The following is a 25,737-nucleotide window of genomic DNA, read 5'->3' as shown; positions in this document are numbered from 1 at the left end:
ATGTAGTAATAATGAATTGTGGAGGATTAAAAATATATTCTCTTAAAGTGTATTCTTTTTACTATATATGATCTAACTCAAAAATTGTTATTTTTAAGTTGTTTACAAAAAAAGAATGGAAACACTCAGGTGACAAGCTGACGTTATTTGTTATCATTTGACGTCAAAATGACGGCAAATCAATAATCCCCTAATCAGCTTGCTTAATTAGGGGATGTCTTTTTTTCTGTAAACAACTTAAAAATGACTATTTTTGGATCATGTAATTGTTATAGCAAATGAACGATATGTAACATAAATGTAACATAAAAAAAACGAATTAGAATATTTATTCAGTTTATATTGTCAAGAAGGTTTAATAAAAATAAACTTAATTCGCATACATCTATCATTTTCTTCTATACTCTACTTACATTGATTATTACTGTATTATAAACCTACTTTTATCACAAGATAGACTAGAACCGTACAAAAGGTACTCTCCTAGATTTCTTACACTACGTTACCATATCTCAGTTTTACTTCCAACAAAAAAAATGTATTTATTTCTTTAATTTACATTTTTTTTACAATATCAGTCTCTCTGAACATTAATTGCGAGTCCCGCAAGAAGGATTCATTCTTTTATTCGTCATTCATTACTTTCAATTATTGTTTATGCCAAATCATATACTTTAACGAAGAAAGATTAGTTCTTTTTTTTAGCTGAACTTTTCGGTTTATTTTTTCTCTTTTTTTCTCCAACATAGAAAAAAGGAGAAAAAATAAAATATCCAAGAAGTTTAACTTTAAAAAAAAAAACAGGTTTTTCTCACAGAATATGATCAACGTATCACTACAAATGCTTTGAAGCATTCTTTGATTAGGCAGTTCATAAAATTTTTTCTTCTATAATCGATCAATTAAATGTAAAAGCATTTATAACATTTATTTTGACTGCATCTGTAACGTAGCCTATAAGTATCTTCTATTTAATCTACAGTATCCTCTTAAAATTGGTATAAATAACATTTTATTGGATCGGCGTTTTGTCGGTAAGCATTGCGTCAAACACGTCATCGTCGACCGCGTCGCGTTCGGGCGCGGTCGGCCGTCTTCGGCCGGCGTCGGCTACCACGTGTTCGGGCGACCACATGACCGAGCTGTCAGCTGTGCGCGTCGTTGTGTCGTCGGGCGCGATAACGATACGCGTGATCTGTGGTGCGTATAAAGAAACTGGAAAGTAAACACGGTAGCCCAGTGCAGTGACCACCTGGACCATCGATTCCAATAGCCGCGTTTACGAGACATCGATTACCCAGACCTCGACGACAGCCAGCGACGCGCACGCAACAAACACCTACATCACCTACAAGCGAACAACATGGCGGCGGAGTGCAATCACGCGGACTCGTACGTACATGCACATCATGATTCATGTGTTCCGCTGTGTCATTGCCCTTCGCGCAAGTGGGTTTAATTGCGTGCGAGCGTTTTCATTCGAAAATATTTAGACTAGCGAAGTTTTCGGTGAGAATTCATCTCGCCAAGAACGATCCTCCGAGAACGTTGCTTATGACGGATCGAAATAATCTCCAGTGTTTTCCAGCGAGATATTCAGTACACGATGATCATTTTATCTTTGTTTAACATTGGCAAATCACAAGGGCCACCACATGTGATGATGCACTGTGTCGTTTGTATTCCTTGCTGGAAGGCAATCCTCTTCTCTCGTGTTTACGATACGAGGAATCGAACTCCTTTCGAAATCACGTCGGTCTCAAGCTGCGTGAGCGAACGTTTACGGCGATTTCCCAACACGGGCGGTCGATGGAATACTCGAGCGAATAGGTTGCGGACCGAATTGCGAAATCGCGAATTGCGAGCTTGTCCACGACTTGGCATCGCGCTCTTTCCAATTTGTCCGCGAGTCAAACTCGCTTTCCCTCCCTGACCTGGCCTGATCGGATTTTGAGGTTATGCGTGCGGTTAGCTACGTTCGCGCTCCGTTAGATTCGCGTTGACCCTTGGACTGTCTGATAACAGTACTCGCACGAGATGTAACGAATGGGTTGGGCCGATGGACTTACTACAAGAGTTAGCCTCGCGGCTAACAACATTGCATGTAGTAGGTCAGAATAATTGAAGGTCTCTTCACGTTGATCGATTCTTCCCTTACAGCGGTGGTATTAGAATTAGAAAACAGCTACGAAGCAATCCTTAATTATATTTTTGTTTATTACACGTTCCATTTTTATAAGAAAAATATGAATTGACGAGCGTACCTGGCTTGTACTACATACAGCTAGCTGCTTGTTGACGGACGTGACGTGTATTTTGCGGAGAACGGAGTTCCTCGTAGAAAACACGTCCGCTTAAGAAGGTTTCTAGGTTGCCCGACTTTGCATGTGGAGTTTAATGACGCGTTGTTTACGTTTGTATTGTCCGTAATTATGCTAAGCACGTGGCTGGCCGTTTCGCACGAGCGATGGAGGGGGGGGGGGAGGGAAGAACCCGCGGCCTTTCTTAAAAATACACACAGCTCTCTTTTTGCATTCTTTACATAACGGTTTCCGCGAAATCAGCGTTAACTTTTCTGCGAATTATTTATAGATCGGCCACCGATTCAAACAACTCACCGTGTTTCGCTTCCAAAGTGGAGTCAAAGTTTCAATCGAATTATTTTCTCTAAACTACTGGAAAATTTTTTATTCCACATTACTTGTGCTGTTTTTTTTTCTTTTATAAATTATAACTAAAGGCAATAAATGACGAATGAAAGAATGAGTCCCAATGTAACTCAATGTTTAGAGAAATTGCATTTGCTTGTAAAATAAATACGTATATTATAAATACACTATTAGATATCAAAGAAACAATGGTAACTTGAATTAAATATTCAGTCTTGAATTAAATAATAATGGATTTAACTTCCATGTGTGTCAAAATGTAAATCAATTCATCTTTGTAATTAATTTCAGCGTAAACATTGTCCATATTAATTTGATTATTTAGTAAATAATAAATTAAATGAACCAAAATACTTATATATTTATACTTTGAATCAAAACATTGAGTCGATTTTCTCTTCAATTAAATTATTATACTATTATTTTAGTTAGTTAATTTTATTGAACAGTGATGACTTATAGAGATGATTAAAATTAGTTTGAATTGGGTATAATTTAACATTATAAATTTAGCAGTGTACATTATTAAATATCTGTCGGTGCTCCAAAATTTCGGAGCAGAAAACCTGCTGCTTTTGCTCCAGTCTATTTCTCGATGACATAACTGGAGTAGAACGAGGTTCAAGGTACTATCTAACTTTTTCTTTTCGCAGCTGCGGTCATGTGATATTATGTTGTATCATTACGGCAAATAAAACGGCACAATGGGTCCGTTATCGCCGTTGTTTACGAGTCTCTAAATTTTGAGTTGTATCATACATTTTTACCGTGTTTTTTTTTTAAGTACTGACGTTTCTATATAACATTAAGCTCGCACGTTTTGTCTTTTTTGTCGATAAACAATGATGTTATTTGTCTGTTTACACATTGCATGATAAGAGTATACACGATTATAACGTGGCCAAAAAAAAGCATCGTCAAGGAAAACGACGTAATCTTTTTGCTCACTGTGATTAGATAACCAAAGTCAATTTTTCTCTTTTAGTGAGAAGGATGACGTAACGTTATCTTGCATACAACGTTTTAAGACGTTACATTTTGGAAAATAATAATTCATGGAACGGACCATCATTGCGCTGCTTATTCAATTGATGTGTAATTTTTTTCACTTATATTTATTTTACTATGTAAGAAATTCATATCGAACGCATTTTGCTCGATATTGTGTGAATGCTTTATTCATGGAATTTTTTTCACGTGGAATTTTTGTGTCGGGCATATTTTTACAGCAATGCATTCGCGTACGTAAACTCAAGGAAAGTTGACAGCAGCGTGAAGCTAATAGAAGACATTGATTGCACGTCTGATCCGCGATGTTTTCACTCCTTTCGCGACCAGAACGTATCGTCCAATGTCAAGTAATAACTCTCTCTTTTTCTGTTTTTAGCGCTTGAATATTCCAGAGCACTTAATATATATAATTATTCTCTCTCTTTTTCTCTTCCTATCTATTGTTATTTCATAATTATCATTATTATTAACACATTATTATTTTTATTTTTATTATTTTATTGTGAATAATTCCATTTTATCATTTTATTATTTTATGTGATATCAATAAATTATTTCTCCTTCGCTTATTTATAATTAATTTTTAATTATTAATTAATTTTTATCTTTGTTGTTTTCATTTTTGTATTTTTGTTCTTATTTTGTATTATTATTATTTCGTTATTATTTTTATTTTTTTAATTTTTTTTTTAGTTAGTCATTTTTTATATGTAGAGTGCTAATTAATAAACGCTGTATCTATTTGTCTCCATCTCTATATCCGACGTTATTAAAATTCCTAATAGAGATAAAGATAATAAAGATAATTAAGTAATTTACAAATGTACGTCTCTTGTTTACATACAACATTATTCGCGTCAAGGAAAATCAATATTATAACATTGAATTGTAAACGCATTTATAGTTGCGTTCACACGTATGACTTTTCCTCCTTCGCTTTCTCTGTTTTTCTCTCTTTCGTTCTTCGGTCGTCACTGCCAGGTTAAATATAATTTTCGAGTAGACATTAAAAGTGATGCACGCGATGCTGTGCGGCTAAATTAGTGTACGTGCGGAATTTAGGGAAGCTCAAAACGTGCGCGCGCGACAGCGACTACCATGGGGTTGTAGAGGGTTAAGTATAGCGTCCGGTGTACACGTTACCGCGCGTGTATCTCGTTAGCACGCTCTAAGTTTCCTGTGCTCGCCGTCACGCGTTTCGTCTCGAGGGAATATATAGTAGAACAAGAATTGTGTCAGTCAAGAGACGCGAGTCGTCCAATGACACGGCTTAAAATACGAACCGAATATGTATACGCGAGGCCGCACGAAACCACTTCTCTCTCTCTCTCTCTCTCTCTCTTGCGCGCGCGCGCTCCTTTGTGAGAATACACGTCGCGTCTCGAGTGTTCTATTTATGCTCATACTGTGTAATTACTAGACGCCAAATATCGAGCATGTTGTCTTACAACGCGTGATCTTATTACAGACGTCACGAAGAGCCTTCGTTCTTTCATCACTGAAACGCGATCCTCATTCAGTAATAGCGACATAACTTTTTCTTGGAAAAATCCTCAGATATATCTTTTTCTTGGAAAAATCCTCCATGATATAGAAATAATTATTAAAATTTTTAAATAAAAACAAGTAATATTTTTTCAAAAAATTCTATCTGTTAAATAAACGTTTTAGATTCTATCTGTTGAAGTTGTGTTGTTTTTAAACGAATATGTTAATTAAAAGTAGTGCAAAAGTAGTCGCTGGCCATTTTGTTTTACGCATTTTTTCATCTTCTCGCACGTTGAATCATCTTTGTTCGAAATTTATTCAAATCGAAGCCGCGACAAATCGGCGCAAGAAAGATCTCAAGACGTGCACAACATCAGAATTAATTCAATTGTACGTAAAGTACTTTGTGTGTCAATCCTATTGTTTTATATGCATCAATTGTTTTGTATTATCGCTTTGAAATTTTTTATCTAAGGCCTTCCTATGAACATGATGATTATTTATCATTTTCATGATGTAACTCTTATGAGTCACCTAAATATTGTATACTGTTCTAAGGCCGCTGTAAAAGTAGAGGCATTGATGAACTAAATGGATGGAGCAATAAACGTCTGGCTACTTTCTTTTTAGAAAGTTTTAGTGATATTATCGGAAGCAAAGTAATTATTTGCGAACAGCGTATCGTAACGTCAGAATCAGATTCTATTTAGTGCCTTATTTTTATTTATGACTTTCAGTAATAACTCGGAATTTAGGGTAGCGTTAAAGTTTCAATACGAAATTGGGACATTCTTATTTCTTATTAATGTAATTGATTAGATGCAATCGTTTTTCGATAATATTTTACTAATTCAAGAGTCGTAATTTTAGATTTTTCAACAGAAAACTCTTTTGGCGGAGAAGTGAGACCTTAAAAGTGCCCATGTCCCTTTTTTACGATAATCGCCAACGACTCGTCTCACGTCTCAAAGCAAAACCGAATGAAACCCGCTGGATCCCAGGCACTTTCATCGTTCTTCAAGGTGGTATGGAAGTTCCCTTTAACGACACGGACATATACTGGCCTTTCAGACAGGTGCGTACTTACATGCTATTATATTATGCTCTTTGTTAGATTGATAAAAATCTAATTGATTTGGGTATTTTAAAACGCCAACATGTGCAAGATCCAAATTTTTCAGACAAGATGCGCGAAAGTTTTTTTCTATTTTACGAAGACAATACAATTTTGGCTTTTAATTTTGCATTCAAATTTTGCACGGATTTTAATTTCCGAAGTTCGGTAGTATCGAAAGAAATTTTTTTTATTAAAACATTTGTCTGTAAAAGAATAACGTGAACTACGATAAAAAAAAGAAAAGATCGCTTTTCCTTGTTTGATCTCTCAGAAACGCCGTGTAAAAGCAAAGTCCACGATCGTGACTGATGGAAGAATTCCGAAGATTTAACCGCAATTACGTGGTCCGACTTTTACGACTATTTATCGCACGTCTCTGCCGGAGTAACGACCGTAAAGACAATTGAACTTCTCTGCAAGGTATTTAATAGCAGTTGCCATCGGTGTGAGAAAGTTAATTAGATTTATTTCGCCAAGGAGATTGTAAAACCGCGCGAAGGAATACAGTTGCGAATTGAATTCTCTGAACTCGAATTGTTTATCACCACATGATTGCGACGACTGGTATGAAACGCATATTGGTTAATTAGTCGATAAGATTGGCATGATGAATGTACACACTTATGATATGCTGAAATTAGTTAACGTGTTCAAACTTTGCGTGAAAACACATTGACATTTGAATAATTATATCAAAGGAAAACTTTTGTGCTTTTTATTATTAGAATACCTATTCCATATTGAAAAACAACATGAAATTGAAGAAAACAAATGATAAAAAATTAATTAAACACCAAGAAAAAAGTGTTTACGTTGCCTTGCACTAACTTATTTGTAATTCATTGTAATAAAATTTTTTTAGGAGCTCTCACTCGGTACAGTCTGACTGGTATCAGGTTTTACGAGAGGCGAAAACCAAATATTATTATCTACCGTGTTTTATCGCATGACAAATATCGTGGAAGTTTTACAAAGTAAGAGTGTGCATGTGTTTCTATTAGGTGTTGGAATTAATTCGTAGCGTTTTTAATGAAAGAATGTTATTTATTTCACATGAGCATTAAAAAATACATTAATGAAAGTACTTCCCATCACTTGTAAAACGCTACGAATTAATTCCAACACCTAATAATAAAAGTATACGATTTTGTCCTTCAATATGATATTTTACTTTGCTTTATTTACCTATTGTTATTGCGTATAATGCAGTGACCTGCGTTTCTTCCTCTGAACTCTCACATTTTCTGAGATTAATTTAATTTCCGCGGTAACAATACGTGGCGATAACAATGCAGCAGAATGGCAGGGAGATTTCTATCAGGAGTAGCTCTGTTTGGAAGTTTATGAACTCTCGCCTCGCATGAATAACTAACCGCTCCACTGGACTATTCTGGTATATAGAGTTCCGCTGCATTTATCACCGAAAACACGTTCTCATCAAAGCACGAACCGAAAATCGACGCGATGATCCGGTCGAGACACGCTTCTGGCGTGCAGACGAATGCTTTGGCAGATTGCCTTTAAAACCCGCTTTACTAGAACTGAGGTACCGTTCGGACGGCACTCTCTACAAAAACATACCGGCCGCTCCGTTCATCCGTCCGTGCTCCAAAGCCGCGCTTTGTTTAGCGATTGATCGTGAATTTTTCACTGTGCGGCAAAGTAAAATTTTGTTCCGTCTACTTCTTGGCTATGCTAAAAACTTATTTAACTTAAACACATTTATATCTTCTATTTATTTGCACATATCTCTTATTTATTATGACATCAACACAATTAAAAAATTGTTATTTAAAAAAGAACAAGAAGATAAAGAAAAGTGAAAACAATTTTTAAATATACTTTGCTTCATTTACAATCAATTTTTACAACAAAATTGCATTTTAAAATTTAAATTCTAAAATTTAACGAATTAAAACACATGAACTAATTTTTTATTGTAGCAAATGAGCGATATTTTCATCTTTTATTTACATTTCACGTCTTTCTACATTTAAAAACTCGTTTTATTTAATGAGAGAATATAAGCGCGAAAAAAATTTTTGCTGAGCGTACGTACCAGGTGCATATGTTAAAATATATTCTGACTGCGTTCCCATGTGAAATATATGTGGTAGAACTCGAGCCGATTGTATTCGACGCTCAGCGAGCGATCTTTGTGTGCTTACAGGTACTAACCGCTTACATTGCTCAGAATTTGTTCGTTCAGGTTACGGCTATTGTTAACATCTAAAAATAATGTTTTCAGCGCTTTTCATCATTTTGCATATATATAATTTATTCTTTAATTCAAACTAACATGTAATTCATGAGGCGTCCAATTAATTAAATATGTAACTACGTTTTTCGGTTCTAACTTGATAGATGTTGCATTCAGTATTTTATCACGAATTGATAATCATTATCTGCATTCAGCGTACTCAGCGATAAACATGGCTACACAATTCGACCCAAATTACTACTCGCCTACGAGATCATTCTGCTTTACGGTAAATTCGTACGGTAAATTTTCATACGACGGAGAAAAAATAGAAATTGTAAACGCAACGAAGATGATATCATTGCGGTTGACTCGCGAAAAAAAAAACGGAACTTGAGCGAAGTAAATTCACAAGAAAAGCACTCGATCACGACTGGAAGATTCCTATTTCACTTCTGCTGGTTACGTCTTTTTTTTTAATGCGCTATGGCCTTTATAGCGTGAACATTATCTCGAGATGTCCCAGAGCAGCTCGAATTTGTGCTACGCTTGCGTCATTGTTAATCCTCTCAAGCGATGTTTGCGCCGAGTTTATGAGCTTAGAGAGAATTGTATATCTTCATCCATTCATTTCCAAGTATTAGTTTCAGCGGTCTTAATGGAGAAATATAATTTATGATAAAATTGGTAGAAAGGTCAAAACACGAGCATTTGAATAGATCTGGGCTTAAAACTAGTTTATGAAAACGTCAAGAGAGGATTAAAACTAGTTATCCATTAATATATAATACGTGGAACGTGGAAGACTTAGTATAGTCGTTTTCATGCATTGTATATTTATAAATAACCAGTTTTAATCCTTTCCTGATGTTTTAATAAACTAGTTTTAAGCCTAAATTTAATCAATTGCTTTTAATTTTATTATTTGCAATTTCGAGCTAAGAAATCGATACTAAAAAATGTAATTTATATTCTTTAGGAATATTTAGCGACAAAGATTAAAGCAGATTAGGATAACAGCAGATTTCGCGGACAATTTCTGGAGAAAAGAGTCGATGGGAAATTTGTTGGATTCACCATTGGTACATCCGGTGCTTCTGCGGAGCATCCCGCATGCATGCAATCAAGGTGGTGTTCCAGTTTCTAATTTGGCGAATAGCGTGCACTACTCGTTTCTTTGTGCGCAGCGCTCGCTCCGCTCACTCGACAGTTAAAACGACGTACTCGTGCTGAATTCGATATTGCGGTGCTATTGTCGCATGACGTTGCGATCAATACGGAACCCTTTCGTCGCCGGATTCTTTCTTAATGCAGCTGTGCATTAATCTACCGTCGTCGTATTTTCAATGTGTTCTTGGCTGTCCGCTCAGTACACGCGCTACTCTTCGCGAATCGGCGATAATAGTGATGATAGTTCTTAAATAATTCAATAAATTAATAAAATAGTATAATTTTTAAAAATTACAAAATTTGAAAAAAGAGAAAGAAAATTATTTTGATTTTTAGAAACATTTTATATAAGGTGCGAGAAAGATTCGCGAAGAAAGTCTATAAAAAATCGTTCGTTAACTGTTTTATTATATAAAACAGCTGCGGCAAAGTAATAGATATTATCCCTGTCAGTGTGTTTGCGAGATACACGCTCTGTCGTGCTGCTGTATATATCTATATATACACAGAACTTCTTTAAGATAATACCTGCTGGCTGTGCCGAGAGCACGTTGACCTGATGGCTGATCGTTCTCAAGATGCTCTCTCACTCTCTTATTCCCTCATCCCTCAAGAGAGAGAGAGAGAGAGAGAGAGAGGGAGAGAGAGATCGGACGGAAATGAGAGCCCGAGAACGACCAGGAGACGGAGAGAGTGAGATGGCCCAGCTCTTGAACCCAAACACAACAAGGCGCAACGCGTTACGACTCGCACGGGCTCGCTCGGCTCATTTCTCATCGCTTCACCCTTGGAATTCCGATCTGCCGGATTTTTCGGAACTCACCACGGCGACGATGGCAACGGCGGCGGCGATGCTGCCTCCGCCAATGTCGCTAAAGATGCGATATTGTTGCATCAAGTATATACAGTAGATCCGTTCTCTTCGCAACTGCACCTGCCGTATTTCTTTTTTTTCTCTCTCTTTCCTTCCCCATATGTGATCGTATACACTTCTTTCTTTTTAGTCCTGGATTATTTCGTATTTTCAACAGTCTACTAATACTGATTGTGTGTAAAATTTCATTTAGAGAAAACTTATTTGTAAGTAAAAATAATATTCAGATCTTGAGTAATGATAAAAGAAGAAGAAGAATTTTATTCTTTTCAGCACACATTTACAAAGCCAAGAATGGGTTTGGTTTACATTGTTCCTACTTGTTTCTACTTTACTCATCCATTCGTTATTTTCTCATACACTCTTCAAAGTAGGACTAAAATATTATTTTTATCAACGAATTGATTGAAACCAGCGTAGACTCAGTCAGCTTGTATAAACATGAGTCACAAAGGATTAATCAAAATAAAAAGGAGACATATTATTTTAGTAATTCTAGAATATATCCAGTCAACACAAATTAAAAGTGACTAACATCAATGTTATAATTACACTTAAGAATTATATAAATGTAACATAATACATGATGCTAAATTATATTTATATCGTTGAACACGGTGTTATATAAATTACATTGTTGCGTCATTGAGTGAGATAACATTAATTATGTTACTTTTAATTGGTGTCGATCGCAGATTATAATGTTGTTTATTTTTTTTATAATGTTGTTTTCTTTTTTTTGAACCTGCAGTAATTTTAATCGTTTTATTGATCCAGTCCAAAAAATGTTTTGACCTACACTCAGACCTGCATATCCCAGAAGGATTCAGAATTTTAATACAAAAAGGTGGGAAGATCTTTTAAGACGCCTTTGAGCGATGCGACTTCGGCGGTTCGACTGATAAAAACGGCACCGAACAGTGGAAACTAAGAACGGCATTTCCGCTTCGGCCATCACGGGCGAAGGGGAAGCCGGCGCGGACACACTCGCGTGATCCTGTTTCCTGTACAAGCTTTTTCGAAGCCTTCGAGGGAATTCAAGACCCGACCGGGCGTGAGATCGCCACGGAGAATCTGCTGTAGTATTTTTATCTCGTTCAAGACAAGAAAAGAAGATAAAAACACAAAAGACTCGACTATTGAAAGCAAAGAGAAATTCCGTTCGTCGTAGTCGACGATCCGTATCCTTAAAGGAGACTGACGCTCTAGGACGTCGCTTCGCACAATTGTGAAACGTCTATTTGAAGTCGAAAAAAATCTCGTTGACGACCGGAACTCGACAACGACTGGTACCTGAGCATCGACTCGATGACGTGGCCCTGGCGATATCAACGTATCTTCTCAAACACAGTCGGAATACTCGGCGTGCGCCGTTCGTGGCAACATCGATTTCTCACGTAATATCGCGTGATGACCTATTTGCACGAGGGAGAAGTCGGGGAGGAATAAGTACCGCGACATTCGATTTCGAGAAAAGAACCCATCTCCAAGAATGGGAACGCGTGGAAATAATCGTAAATATCGCTGTAGACGTTCTCCGTCTCGTCAGTCACCGTTCTTCACCTCAATTACGCAAGCGGTTATCGATTTTGCAATAAAAAAGAAAAACATTTTATCGCATATGTATCTTTTTCATTCTTCATTATTCCATTGTTATCTTTACGGGCTTTTTATTTACGTTTTTATAATTTTCTATTTGTAACATTTGCGTAACGATTGAAAGTATTTGTACATTAGATAGTAATATACCCTGTCATGCTGTTATAGACTATTTCTAGAGTTAGTTATTTAAAGAGATGATATTGCGCCGCTATTATTACGCGACGTTCTTCTTCCGAAGTCCATCTATTATTCAGCAGTTGCTATTGCGACTTCCGTACTCTTTCGCAGCTCGTATATAGCTTTATTTGTTCTCTTTATCAGGAGTCGTTCTTTCAATGGTGCTTTGGCGTGGAGGAGCCAGACTGTTACGGCGCTATCGACGTGAACACCAGTGCCTCGATCCTCTTCGTGCCGAGGTTACCGCCCGAGTACGCGATTTGGCAGGGCAGGCTACATACTCTGGACGACTTCAAGGAACGATACGGCGTGGACGAGACTCATTATACCGACGAGATTGCGTCCGTGCTGAAAGAAAAGTCAGCGCAAGTCTTGCTTACGCTGGTAAGTCGCGCCTGGGAACAGATGGACGCTTACTGGTCTCGCTGCTTTCCTGTTTGCCTTCTCCTTAGGTAGAGGAGAGTACTCAATCTGGGGATAGTTCAAACTTAAGGACGATCATGATTTTGCAATGTCGATTATACAATTTTTCCTCTGTCTTTGATACAAATTATTTCGTTTCTCCCTGCTAACGCGCGCGACATACCTAATCGTTAATAAACAAAGAGAAAAACGGATCAAGTTGCTGAGTGAATCCCCAAGTTGAGCACCCTTCTCCATGTGCATGTGTGTGTTCCGCAATAAGGCGATTCACCGCGGCTTGCCTCGTGACGTTTACCTTCGCCTCCTTCGCGACTGTCTGCCTCTACAATGTGTCGAGAAAGTTGCGTCGGTCGGTCTGGTTTTGCGAGACTCTCCGCCTGTATTTAATGTGTCACTCCCGGACGCTCTTCTTTACCAAACATTTGATGAATGCGAGCGCGTTGTACGTGAATTTTTGTCGCATTGTCACCTCCAATTAGAGACTCGTCGAGTCTCGCGCCTTCATTCGCACGATGCGGCATTTGTCACGACTCGGCGAATGTTTGCCGAGTCGGGGGCATCGTCTGACGTTGCCTTTGCCTGGAATGACTTACCAGTCCTGTTCTCTGTGCAGTGCTCGCTGCACAGATGGGACTCGCAAAAATCCCGCCGTATAATACCCTCCCGTGCGAAATACCGCGTGTATGCGCGCGCGTTTAAATGCCGCCCTGTTGCTACGCGGATTAGAATTATGGTGGATTTAGCAGAATCCCGGAATGCATTCCTTACGCCTAGCTCTACGCAATACCTTCGTTTGCCAAATACTTCATATGTGTGCAAGTATACCGCGCACTTCGGGATATTTTTTTTACCGTTCCTCCCGAAGAAAAACAAAGAGTTGGGTGGGGTGGCGGAGGAAGACAGACGATTTATGCTTTGTTTGGCGTCTCATATTTATTTTCCGTTTTCTACAGTTTGCTTTTACATGTCTGGACTCTGATTTAAATCAGTTTATTCTCGATTCATTTTATAGCTTAGAAAATCGCGGTGGAAAAAATATAAATATAGCGGCGCAACGCGGACGAAGACACACGCAGTTTATAAAAGAAGAAATGACACGATAGCGTGTGTAACATTTTTATCCAGAAGCTTGATGACATGTTAAACGACGGGACTATAATAACGCAGAATATTTGTTCTATCCGCGACCTCATACCTGCAACCTGTCAGCAGACACAACCGATTCACGATTTACATAGTTCCGTTGTGACACAGATATCGCGTTTCGGATGAAAAACGGCCGATAAATTTTTCAACCGGTCGCTATCTAACGAGCAACAATTTGTCCCTAGCCGCGGTGCATCAATGACAACGTAACTGGGTGACCGCAGATATTACGAGCGACCTGAACCATAGATTACAAGTACGTGGGACGCTTATCTGATAGCGCGCCGCCGCAAATAGATTTCGCGTCACGAAGTTCAAAAGACACGGCTGGCATCGTATCGATTGCAACCGGCAATGCGGGACTTCAAACTTCATACTCCATTTTAAGTAAATCGCGTTAAACTTTTCAATACTCTTCGCACATAGGAATACACAGATAATTCGTATTGTTAATGAGTTGGTCGATAATAGCGCTTTACTCCAGAAAGTAATTTTCCAAAATCACAAATACATTTTTATAAAGTTCTTTTCTTTTTTTCTATTTAATTCAGCCACGGTTGCACACATACGTATTGACGTTTCCCGTTAGCTGATATCTATCTTTCATATCTTCTGCAGGAAGTATAGTTGTTTCAATAGAAAGAGAGAGAGAAAGAGGGGGAAAGGGGTGTATTCTATAAGGACATATTCTATTTGGATAATAGACCACTCGAATAGTAGGGTATTCAAATAGAGATTATTCGGACAATAGGAGGCTTCGAACAAAGAGGTTCTATTTGTATTCGTATCAAAAACGACAAGATGATTCTTATTCAGATAATATCTATAAATACATTTAATATCTAAGAAATGTACATTCTCTAGATTTTTTTAATTTCTGAAATTTAATTTCTAGAATATATATTTCCTTTTTGTCTAGAATATTTTTGAAAACTATGCAAGTCATATTAGCTCTTGCGATAACGTTATTCTGATATAGTAATTTATAATAGCTAGACAATTATCGTTATTAACAAAAACATTAATTATCTTGGAAAATACAAAGTTTAGAAACAAGTGCAATTTTTACCACATTACGCTTTATATTTTTATGGCTATTTTTTGCAATTTTTATATCGTGATGTAAACGACCTGTGCATTGCGATAGTAAAGATATTCGGCAAATTCGCGAAACTAGTTTTACTGATATACCGGTTACACGGGATCTTGCAATTTAAGTCAATTTGAGGCAATTTAGAGCATTTTGCGATCCCGTGCGGTGCGCATTAAGCGATTCCAGAGACGTTCGCATGGTTTACGTGAAACCAGGAAATTCACAATGTCTTTCGAGCGGTGAAACGGTGGTGTTTTCCAGGAATCGTAACGCGCGATTATTGAGATGCGCTCATTGTGTTGTATATAACGCACGTTATTCATCCCGTCGAAATAAATTGACGTGGAGCTGTCAGTATTTGCGCAATCAGCTCGATCGAAAATACAAGCTCGTATATGTCGTTAATGTTCCACAATAGTTATGAGACAGGTCATTTAAACTGCTGTCCATATCACTGGCTATTGAAAATCGATTCGGCTATACTCTATACTCGTTTCTACGAATTCGTCGAAACTTCCCGAAACAACATCACGATGGTGGTTATTTACATCAGCCAGCATTGACGAAGCAAAATGTCTAGTATCGAGATATTTTATTCAGCAGGACTATCTTTGGCATGCGAACTCGAGATGAGTTTCGTTATTTCTATTGTTTATCGGTACTCCAGACTGGTCTGTGCATTAACACATAGACGCTGATGAGTAGTTTCTAGCAGTGCCTTGAGTAGACTCTGGCCTTGAATCTTCTCTCTATTTCCAGTTCAATAAATCGAATTGCTGCAAAACTCGTTGGGAAAAATCAATATTTAATGTCTTTGCGGAGAATGTTATTTTGCTGAAACGTGTAAAGACGACGGACATTAATAATAAATAGAACAACATATAGTATTTGCCGCAAGGCAATCACAACCTCTTGCATTATTCTGAAATGTGTGAGAACGTTCAACATGTGTAAAATCGAGATCGGCATCATGGAATTTTCTCACGAAACACTTCGAGATTTCACATTATTTAATATCTTGGCTCACGTTTTCGGATAGACAAAGAGCAATAAATCCGTAAAACTTTCGTGTTGTGCTTATTTTTAATATCTTCTCTATTGTAAGTAAGTTTATAATCTTTTCGAAATAATTTTTTTTATTAACGTCGAATTCTATTTGTCAATAATAAATATTTATTTACGAAACCAAACCAGTTGGTATTTTGTTACTATAAATATAATACTGACGCAACGTTTTATATAATCGAGAACTTTTTTTTAATATTTATTTTAAAGGAATGTGTAACTCGACATTCAATCGTCTGGTTTTTAAAGATTAATGTTAACAGCCATGCAATTTAAAATATACACGAATGTTTTTAGTTGCGACGCGATTGAAATGTATTTATAATTCTCGTATTTTTAATGTTTCCGTTTTAAGTATAAATTATGCGTATTTGATACGATATTATATTATTATATTATATGTATAATAACATAAAAATAGATGAAAATTAATTACTGTTTATTCTAAAGTCGTCAAATCGTTAATATTAAATTACATCCTTGGTATTTAATCATTAATTATACCGTTGAATATTGTTTGCAAACAATGCAGCTTGCCAAGCCGATTATCACTTGACAATGCGATATTCATGCATGACAAAGCTAATTTAATGGTTGATAAACACGAATGGAAACAAAATGATTCATAACGGTCAGAATAATACTACCAAAATCGACGTGTTTATCGTGCACGTGTATACATCATCGTGAGTCTTTTATGGTACGGTGTATTTTATAAAGGATCGTGACAAAATCTTGAATTTCGTTTGTTTTTGATTTTTAAATTCAAACGAAATATACATGGAAAGAACAATTTTACTGAAAGATCTAAAAATTTAGTTAGATCTGAAAATAATTTCATGGACTATTAAAATTATTATATATAGAACGCGCAAATTGGTTGCTAGAATGTCAAAACTTTTTGCAGTATTACTCATCGTGCTTGAGTAATATTTTTTCACAAAATTATTTTCAGATCTGCCATCAGATCTCCATCTAAATCTTTAAATATCTCAGCAAAATCGTTCTTTTATACAAATTCGTTTTTTTCATACGTTTCCAATTTTACATATATTTCGAAAACCTGTTGTTGAACTTTGTAAGAACTCGTCAAAGTTAAATTTGATATTTCATTAATTAATTATTGCATATGCACGAAACTCGTTAAAATTCCCTTATTTTTATGAGATTTTGTCATCGCGCATGCGATCGTTCGATCGGTTTAGAAATTTATGATTGCCGATAGATTACGAGATACATGATATCTTCAATAATTTGCATGGCAAATGAGACAAGTTTGGGGACCGTACGGTCACAGGGTGTTACATCATAATCCCCGCGATGGTTGGGGCACAGGATTAAAGCTGAGGTTCGTTCGAGCGTTCAGCAGAAATAGGAACGGATATATAATCGACGACGGGTTAGTCACAATGCAACCTTTCATGCTTAGCGGTAGCATACATGAACCGACGTATCTTCGTAGAGATATAGTCGCACACGTGTGCCACGGTATAAAATATCTAATTATAGAGATAGATGACGGAGGATTATCGCATTTGACCTTTATAAAATGATACAAAAAAAAATGTTATTCGAAATTTGCTGATGAGAAAGATTAAAAATTGTTTCAAGATGTAAATAGATGTAAGTGAGAGCATAAATTTGTATTTCCGCCGCGACACGCCATGCGTATGCACGATATCGTGCTAACAAATGCTGCAATGTTATACACATACTAATTACACGTTTAATCTGCTGGGGCTTGGTAAGGTAAATAGTTCGCTGCCGCAATAACTTTATACTAGGTCTCAGCATTGATAAACACTTGTTTCTCGCAGACCGACCACGCGCTCGCGACTCTAATTATCATTACATTGCAAACACAGTATTGCTACCGCATATTTTTATGCGACACGTCGCGCGGTCTTTTGCAATATTCGACACGACAAACGCTGACAGACACATTCGCGGCGTGGTATTCGCTATTTAGCGGAATCGAACATTTTTTATTTCCTCAGCGAAAGCCGATTAATGATCTCCAATATCGCAAACGTGCGCAAAAAGTTTCACTAACGTCACTTACGCAGGTGCATAATTCGACGTGCATAATTACTATGCAAAAATCGACTTTGCGCAAGTTATTATATGCAAAATATAGCACACGTAAAAAAAAAAAAATCGTTTTAGCACGTACAATTTGTACAAAAACTTGTATACCCTACTTATCACATATAAGCGGATAGAATTGGAAATTATCACATATTGAGAAAATATTGATATTTCAGACTCGAGTATTATGCGACGTTGCGACATAACGTGCCGATTAATCGCTTAATTAATGCATGACGCATTAAGAATTTATGCGGACGTTATCATTTGAAGTGAAATACGTAACTTTATCACGCACGTTACCCTTCCGCGGATATAGAAATCAATGGCACAGAAAACGTTTGTTTCGCCTCCGACCGGATGGGGACTGCTTTCTCTATTCTGACTTGAATCCAAATTACGTAAGGCTTGCTTTTACTTTGACCTGCACGATATTCCGCTCGCACGTTACTGTGTACATTGCTGTGTTGCCCAAACCACGGCAAACCTGATTACGATTTATCGTTCCTTTTCTCTCCTTTGTGCATTGCAGAATGGCAAAAACAGCGACAGCAAACTGACAACGCGCGAGACGATTTTCGATGGTATCGACGAGTAAGTATTAAGTATGATGAGGAAAATTAAAATAAAAACATAGCATATGGTCGTTATGAACAATTTATATAATTACGAATTTTCTTGTCGTAGATTCCGGGTGGATCTTGAACACTTGTATCCGGTGATATGCGAGTGGTAAGTATATTGGTTTCCTTTCGCCCTCCAGTAATAAATTTTGTCATTCTAAATGCAGAGAGAAAGAGAGAGAGAGGGAGAGAGAGAGAGAGAGAGAGAGAGAGAGAGAGAAAGAGAGAGGACGGCAGACATTTTGTGTAGACAATATTGCTTGTTAGACAATATCGAGGAGTGCATTTAGAGTACAATGTAATTAATACCGCAATATACTATAAATAAAAATCGCGTTGAGTTACTATAGTTAAAAGAATGTAGCTTTTGTATAACTTAGTTTTTGTTATTTATCGCATATTGATTGCTTGAAAGAATCAGTGTCGCCATCGGCTGGTCGACTTGTGGAATTATACACGTCACCACATCGGTATATGTCTGACAACTTTTTATTGGGTTATAATATACATATCAATTATTTTAAATTTTATATTTAATGTGACGCGCGTTAAAAAAATAATTAAAAGCAATAATTCTCTTCTTACTATTGTAATATTTTAATTTTCCGTGACAAGCATGAAGATCGAGAAGAATCTTTGGACATTTCTTAAAGAAATCACTAATTACTAAATCTTGAATATATAAAGCTCGCAATGTAATTGAAAGGTAAAAAGAAGAAAACTTTATTAGGGAAACTACACGTTGATTGTATTTGCAATTGCTATTATAGATGATACTTTCGAGCCGGGGAAATTTCTCTGCGAGAGCATTCGCACATCCTTTCCGTTTGATTTTAAAATTTAAAAAAAGATATTTCGAATCAAAAGCGTGCGATCACGAGATACAGTTGACGCAGACGAATATTTTCGTACAAGAAGGTGCGCGCATACAAGAAGTTCCTTTAATAGTCAAGAAAATCACCAGCATTGAAGCTCTCCTTGACAAACGAAGACGGAGGATCATTCAATCGTCAAATAAAACTAAGAAACCCGCGATATATCGTAAGGACAATATCCCTCATTCTATCGGCACGCGTGTGATGAAAAATGGGCCGTTAAAACATACTATTAGTATAGAAACCGATGAAGGTATGGCGATTCTTTACTGCTCTGATATCGAGCGTTTGAAAAACACGGATGTGGAACAGGTTCTGGATGCGATGAACTCGGGGAACACGGATAAAAAAGTTTATTCCATGCTGGAGAACAAGATCGCCAATGAGATAAATTGCCGGATAGCGCTCCAAAGTTTGAGGAAGATGATAGAGTTGGATAGCGAATGGACCCGGTACCGGAAAACCTCATCGAATGCTCAATCATCTATAGAGGCCATCAATAGAGACATGATTTTGCAACAACTTGTAAATCTGATTGTCAAAAGCCAAGACAGCGAGATGATATTGCAGGGATTAAAGGCACTAAAGAGAGACAGATTTAGTCCTTCGACAAATATTTATAAGGACCGGATGTGCAATGAAGTTATGATTAGAGCCACGGACGGCGAGCTCACCATATCGCAGTTAATCAGAGCGATGAGAATTCTGGTTAATTATGGAAATTCCAAATACAGAAACTGTATAGACATGTTGTGGGTAGGCCTGGCGTGTAAGGAGCAGGATGTTAAACCAGATCTACTGGTTCCGTTATTCAGATCGCTGAAGTACTTCCAGCGAAGTAAAGATATGGTACAAATCATTTTGGAAAAGAAATTATCGGAGCAGTGGTTGAAGTTGACCGGTTCGCAGATGGCAAGTATACTGAACTGTCTCTACGGAAAAGAGTCCTTGCAAGAATGTCTATCAAGTGCTAGTAAATGGGCGAACGTGAGTATGACTACTTCTACCGAGAAAGATCTCGTCAATTTTATTGGCAGTTTGCGCACGAAGAAATATGTCAATGAAAATATAGAACAAGCGTTAGCGAGATACGTAACGAGCAAAGGCACTGAGATGAAAGATCCTCGTTTAATCGCCTCCATCATGGATTACTGCAAAGATTTACAAATTCGAAATCCATACGTTCTCGCTGAATGTGGAAAATATTTCATAAGACATGGACCGCAAATTCCGCCTACATTATTGTCTCCCATTATTGCGCCATTTGGATTATTGAATCTACAACCACCGGATCCGACCGAGTTTTGGAAGATGTTCGACGAGGTGATATCTGCAAGATTTTCAGATTTGAAGTTAAACGACGCTTTAGACATTCTTCTGTCTTGCACATATCTTGAAAGATATCCCATTAAGCTTTTGGATAAAGTTTTCAGTTCGTATCTTATGAACAGGTTGCAAACGCAAAGGGACGCGCCTATCATCAATCATTTGAAAAACAAATTGAAATTATTCGACGCGACCATGTCATTGGAATGCAAAGATTATCATGGTAGCCCGATTAATCTAGACAGAAACACGAAATCGTTAAGTTTAGATATGAGAATCAGGGGTATTATTAATAAAATACACAAACCACTGGCGCACTTGGTAGGCGGCGAGCACAAGTTAAGCAGGAGTGTGGTTTTGAGCAGGCTGCCTTTCATAAACTTCTATATTTTGGATATTCTTGTACATCCACTCTTAAAATCAACATCGGTGTTCAACTTAAACCTACATAAAAAGCGAAACATCAATACTGCGATTTTAATCTATTTGCCCGAATACTATTGCTGGAATACGCAGTTCTTAATAGGGCCGCAGATAATGAGAAAGCGACAAGTTAGGAAATTGGGTTTCCGAGTTGCACATTTAGATTACGCGAAGCTAGCAGAACTCGTAGATCAAGACGACAAATTGCTATCCTATTTATCACAAAGTCTGGACACCGCCGAAAATGCTTTATAAATCGTTTCGTGTGATACATGTATTTTACGGATGTAAAAATTTACGGACGAGATTGCAGTGTGAAACGCAATTGTAACTACATGTTTCTTTGATGATAATAATAATAATAATAATAAATAAATAATAAAGCAATGTATTCTAAATAGATGGTTACAAAAAATTTGTAATTATTTTTTTTAAGTCAACATATTTTTGTATCTTTATTATCTTCGTAAATTCTTCTTTTTGTTTTATACAGCCGGGTGATAAAGTCTCCTCAAGAAATTGAAGTATTGCGGTATGTGTGTAAGATAAGTTCGGAGGCTCACAAGACTATAATGCGCTCTATGCGTCCGGGGATTCCAGAATACAAAGCAGAGGCTTGGTTTTTAAATTATGTATACGCTGAGGGAGGGTGCAGGCATGTATCTTACACGTGCATCTGCGGATCCGGACATAATTCCTCTATACTGCACTATGGTCACGCCGGTGCTCCGAATAATAAAGTTATACAGGATGGAGATATGTGGTAATATTTCAGTTGCAGCTGATCTGTTCGTTATAATTTGCTTATACGTACATTGCGTGTTGCAATGCTTGCGTAACACGTTCTTTTATCTGTCATGCAGCTTGTTTGACATGGGCGGTAATTACTGTGGATACGCGGCTGACATTACGTGCAGTTTTCCAGCCAACGGGAAATTCACCGAGGATCAAAAACTGATTTACAATGCGGTGCTGAAGGCGCGCGACGCAGTGATCGCAGCCGCGAAACCGGGAGTTGCCTGGACAGATATGCATCTGTTGGCTAATAAGGTCATGTTGACATCGTTGAAGAAAGGTGGACTACTGGTGGGCGATGTCGATGATATGATAAAAGCAGGTTTGAACGAAGTATTCCAGCCTCATGGACTGGGCCACTTGTTGGGATTGGATGTGCACGACGTTGGTGGATATCTACCTGGTCATCCTGAACGCTCGGAGGATGCGGGAGTGAGAAAGCTGAGAACCGCGCGGACATTGCTCGCCGGAATGGTTCTCACGGTGGAACCAGGCTGTTATTTTGTAGACTGCGTAAGTGTAGAGATAATTGGCAAATAACTTTTACACGAACTTTAGAATCTTATTGAATGTTTATGTGGAATAATTTCCGTTATAGTTGCTCGATGCAGCTCTTGCTGATCCGATCCAGTCCATGTTCCTTGTGCCAGAACAGTTGCAGAGATTCCGAGGTTTTGGTGGCGTTAGAATCGAGGATGACGTCCTTATAACGGAAACCGGAGTCGAAAATATGACGGATGTTCCTCGCACGTAAGTTCATTCCGAGTGTTTATTTACTTTTAATATTGTTTCGAAAGAAAACTATTTTACAATTTTATATTTCAGAGTTGAAGAAATAGAAAACTTCATGCAGAGTTAATTGGTCAAGAAGAAAAATTCGCAAAATTCGGAGATTTTGAGAGATGAAGGATTGAAAAGTTTAACAAGTTGCTTATCAATTAGCTGCATAAATGCAATTGTGATAAGAAGGTATATTCATATAATTTTTCACCAGATACATGTATATATTTGTATCGATTTATACATAAATATAACGAATAAAACAAGAAACTGAGATGCCATAATGTAATGTTATACCGCTACGTTATGGTATATCGTTAAATCGATATTTCTGCAGCTATCGCGTAGCAAGACTTTTCAAGCAAAATTTTTCAAACCCACGCGTTCGCACGTGCAAGACTTTCTCACGCTAATGGCTTAGACTAAGGCAAGTAGATTTAAGATCATTGGTAAAAGTCATTCATTCTGATTACGTCTGTCATGATCATTACGTCTATTTTGGAATAGCCTTGGTGACTTTTGACAGTAGAATTGAAAGCAATTTCAACTTAGAAATACGTTAGTATTACGAGCCAGGAGATTAGGGCTTAATTCGATTCACGTGGATACTTTTTTATCGCGTGGACCATGACCTTTCGTGCTTCAGGCTTCCGTGGGTTGGAGATTCGCCCGCTTATATTACATTCGTTTGGACAGAATCTAAACGTGGCTGTTATTGTGCGTGAGTGCCTTAGAGTTGCGTGACCGACACAATCTATGTGCGTGCTGTTGCATACTGCGATCGGCACGCGAAACGTCAAACTAGCCAACATTTGCCATGTATCGCAGCATCTTAAATTTCAAAATTAGTAATCAAAAGTAACATAATATCGGACAGTCAATGTCAACAAACCAAACGTCCCACCCGCTAAAGAAATCGCAAAGTGCTGGAACACTCTCGCGTCTCCGATTTCACGTGTGACGGAAGATAATTCGCGCTGTATCTTCTCGGGAAAACTATTAACGATCAACGAAGGCATTGACGTCAAAACACTTTATCGTCGTTCACGAAGGTTCGGTGAAAATACTGTAGAAAGCGAAGGAGAAAGCGACGAATGACGAGGAATTGCGTCATAAACCCGCAATTGCGTGTGTAAAAATAAAACATCGGTCTCTGGGCGGACATTATACCACAATTAGGTCGTGTATAGGTCCGAAAATACATCGGCTGATCTCGCCTACGAAAGGTGAAACTATTTGTAATGTATATATTTATTTCAATTTGAAGTCCCTTTCTTCTTGCGCGACCCTAAGACCGGGTCAACTCGTGGAGGTCGCTCGTTTTTCGCAGAGAAGTCGAAGCCCCCAAGAGAAATCCGCGGTTTATCGGTTGTCTGCGATCACCATCGGGACTTTCATCTTGATGGAACCGGCGTGGTCGATTTATAGGTACGTGTTGCGAGAATATAGAGCGCGGTTGACGTAACACGCCAGTATATCACACGTCACAGCCGGAGTGCGTTCACCATAGAGATTCTATAACAGAGTTATAACAGAGTCTGATCGTGAGATGTTAAACATTTTAACAACTCGTCGTTTTTTTATCTTCAATAAGTTGGAGTGAATATATAAGATAGTACAAGCTACAACGAGATAGCATATATAAAAAGAAACATTGGTTGCTTTCCAGCAAGAGACACAGTGTGTTTCCAGCAGATAACACACTGTAATAGAGTGGATTATATCCTTGTTGTTTACCAATATTAAACAAAGATGACATGATCACTATGTCATACTGTGTTGCTTGTGAAAGGTATATATACATATATATATATATATATATATATATATATATATATATGTGTGTATGTATGTACTTAGAAAACATTAAGTTTATATACCCTTCCTTGTTACTCTTCCTTCGATAAAATTGCTCGACTTTGTTATAGGGTCTCTAATTCACCGGGAAAAAGAAATCCCAGTGCACGCGTACCATAAACTTATCACGGTATCGTAGTGTCAACGATACGCGCCGCGACGCTCGTCGGCCGCGCGATCGAAGCGGAAGCGCGCAGACGCGCTCGCGGACATTGAGCTTTTTTTTTCTTGACGAAGCGTTTTTTTTTTCGCTTCGTTTGATGAAATCTGCTTTCGTTCTAGAGATTCTTCTCGAACAGCTTCATGTTATAATAATGATTACGAGTTTGCGCCGTGAGGCTTTTAAAAGTTTCTTTACGGAAAGAACGGTTTTATCTAAAGATAATAATAATTAATAATAAGCCGAAATATCTAAAGATTAACCAGTTCCAGATTAAAAATAATTTTGTTGGATCATGAAAATAAATTATGTAGGACGCTCAAATTGATCGCTAGAATGTCAACACTTTGGAACTTTGCTCATGTTTGAGATTACTCTGTAATTTTGATGGTCCAATAAAATTATTTTTAGATCTGTAAGATCTAATTTTTAGATACTTTAACACAATCGTTCTTTCCATGATATCCAATGCGTTAAAGGAAGGATTCCGAAAGTTTAAATTAGATTCGAATCGGCGAGACCCTTATTCGCAACTTTGCGGAATGGTCATTATTATCGGAAATAGATTTTCGGATAAACGGAGAAGGCACTAAAAGGTCCTATTATCTTTGCTCGATACGTGTAATTTTCTCCTCGAATGAACTAGAATCATTCGCGCAAAGTAAAGATTCTCCATCGTTCAGACCGAGCGATAAAAAACGTTTCCACTTGAAAAAATTATGAAGAATATCCTATACACTTAAATTCATAATGTCAAATTATATCTATAATTTAA

At 37.5% G+C, this 25,737-nt stretch overlaps 2 protein-coding genes and 1 long non-coding RNA gene across 6 annotated transcripts; all 3 read left to right on the top strand.

Annotated features, from left to right (window-relative positions):
* Nucleotides 1-1,116: 1,116 nt before the first annotated feature.
* Nucleotides 1,117-23,219, top strand: Dip-C (dipeptidase C). Of its 4 annotated transcripts, none has more exons than XM_011069205.2 (9): nt 1,117-1,392; nt 6,051-6,243; nt 12,453-12,692; nt 18,656-18,717; nt 18,811-18,855; nt 21,864-22,133; nt 22,234-22,678; nt 22,764-22,915; nt 22,991-23,219. In XM_011069205.2, exons 1-9 carry the CDS (start codon nt 1,364-1,366, stop codon nt 23,022-23,024), a joined length of 1,470 nt encoding a protein of 489 aa, XP_011067507.2. In that variant the 5' UTR covers nt 1,117-1,363; the 3' UTR covers nt 23,025-23,219. The 4 variants fall into 4 exon arrangements, with proteins under 4 accessions (XP_011067507.2, XP_011067506.2, XP_011067505.2 ...); XM_011069204.2 differs by having other exon boundaries at nt 6,039-6,243; XM_011069203.2 differs by lacking the exon at nt 1,117-1,392 and adding an exon at nt 5,374-5,558.
* Nucleotides 6,610-12,137, top strand: LOC147909288 (uncharacterized). The gene is made up of 2 exons (XR_015545521.1): nt 6,610-6,705; nt 7,148-12,137. It is a non-coding gene; the product is annotated as an uncharacterized LOC147909288 (long non-coding RNA).
* On the top strand, nt 18,862-21,753 carry LOC147909287 (uncharacterized). Its single transcript, XM_087407410.1, has one exon. The coding sequence runs from the start codon at nt 19,517-19,519 to the stop codon at nt 21,623-21,625; it is 2,109 nt and encodes a 702-aa protein (XP_087263536.1). The 5' UTR covers nt 18,862-19,516; the 3' UTR covers nt 21,626-21,753.
* Nucleotides 23,220-25,737: the final 2,518 nt, after the last annotated feature.

The sequence above is a fragment of the Acromyrmex echinatior genome, chromosome 6 (genome assembly GCF_024713525.1).
Source record: "Acromyrmex echinatior isolate Ae372 chromosome 6, ASM2471352v2, whole genome shotgun sequence".
Lineage (NCBI taxonomy): Eukaryota > Metazoa > Arthropoda > Insecta > Hymenoptera > Formicidae > Acromyrmex > Acromyrmex echinatior.
This window is presented reverse-complemented; position numbering and strand designations above follow the sequence as displayed.

Bases quoted from the DNA above. Each gene is read 5' to 3' on its own strand.
- LOC147909287 (XM_087407410.1), top strand. From the start codon at position 19,517: ATGATACTTTCGAGCCGGGGAAATTTCTCTGCGAGAGCATTCGCACAT.
- Dip-C (XM_011069202.2), top strand. From the start codon at position 5,389: ATGTTAATTAAAAGTAGTGCAAAAGTAGTCGCTGGCCATTTTGTTTTA. The intron at 18,718-18,810 runs GTAAGTATTAAG...TTCTTGTCGTAG, and splicing joins ATTTTCGATGGTATCGACGA to ATTCCGGGTGGATCTTGAAC. The intron at 18,856-21,863 runs GTAAGTATATTG...TGTTTTATACAG, and splicing joins TATCCGGTGATATGCGAGTG to CCGGGTGATAAAGTCTCCTC.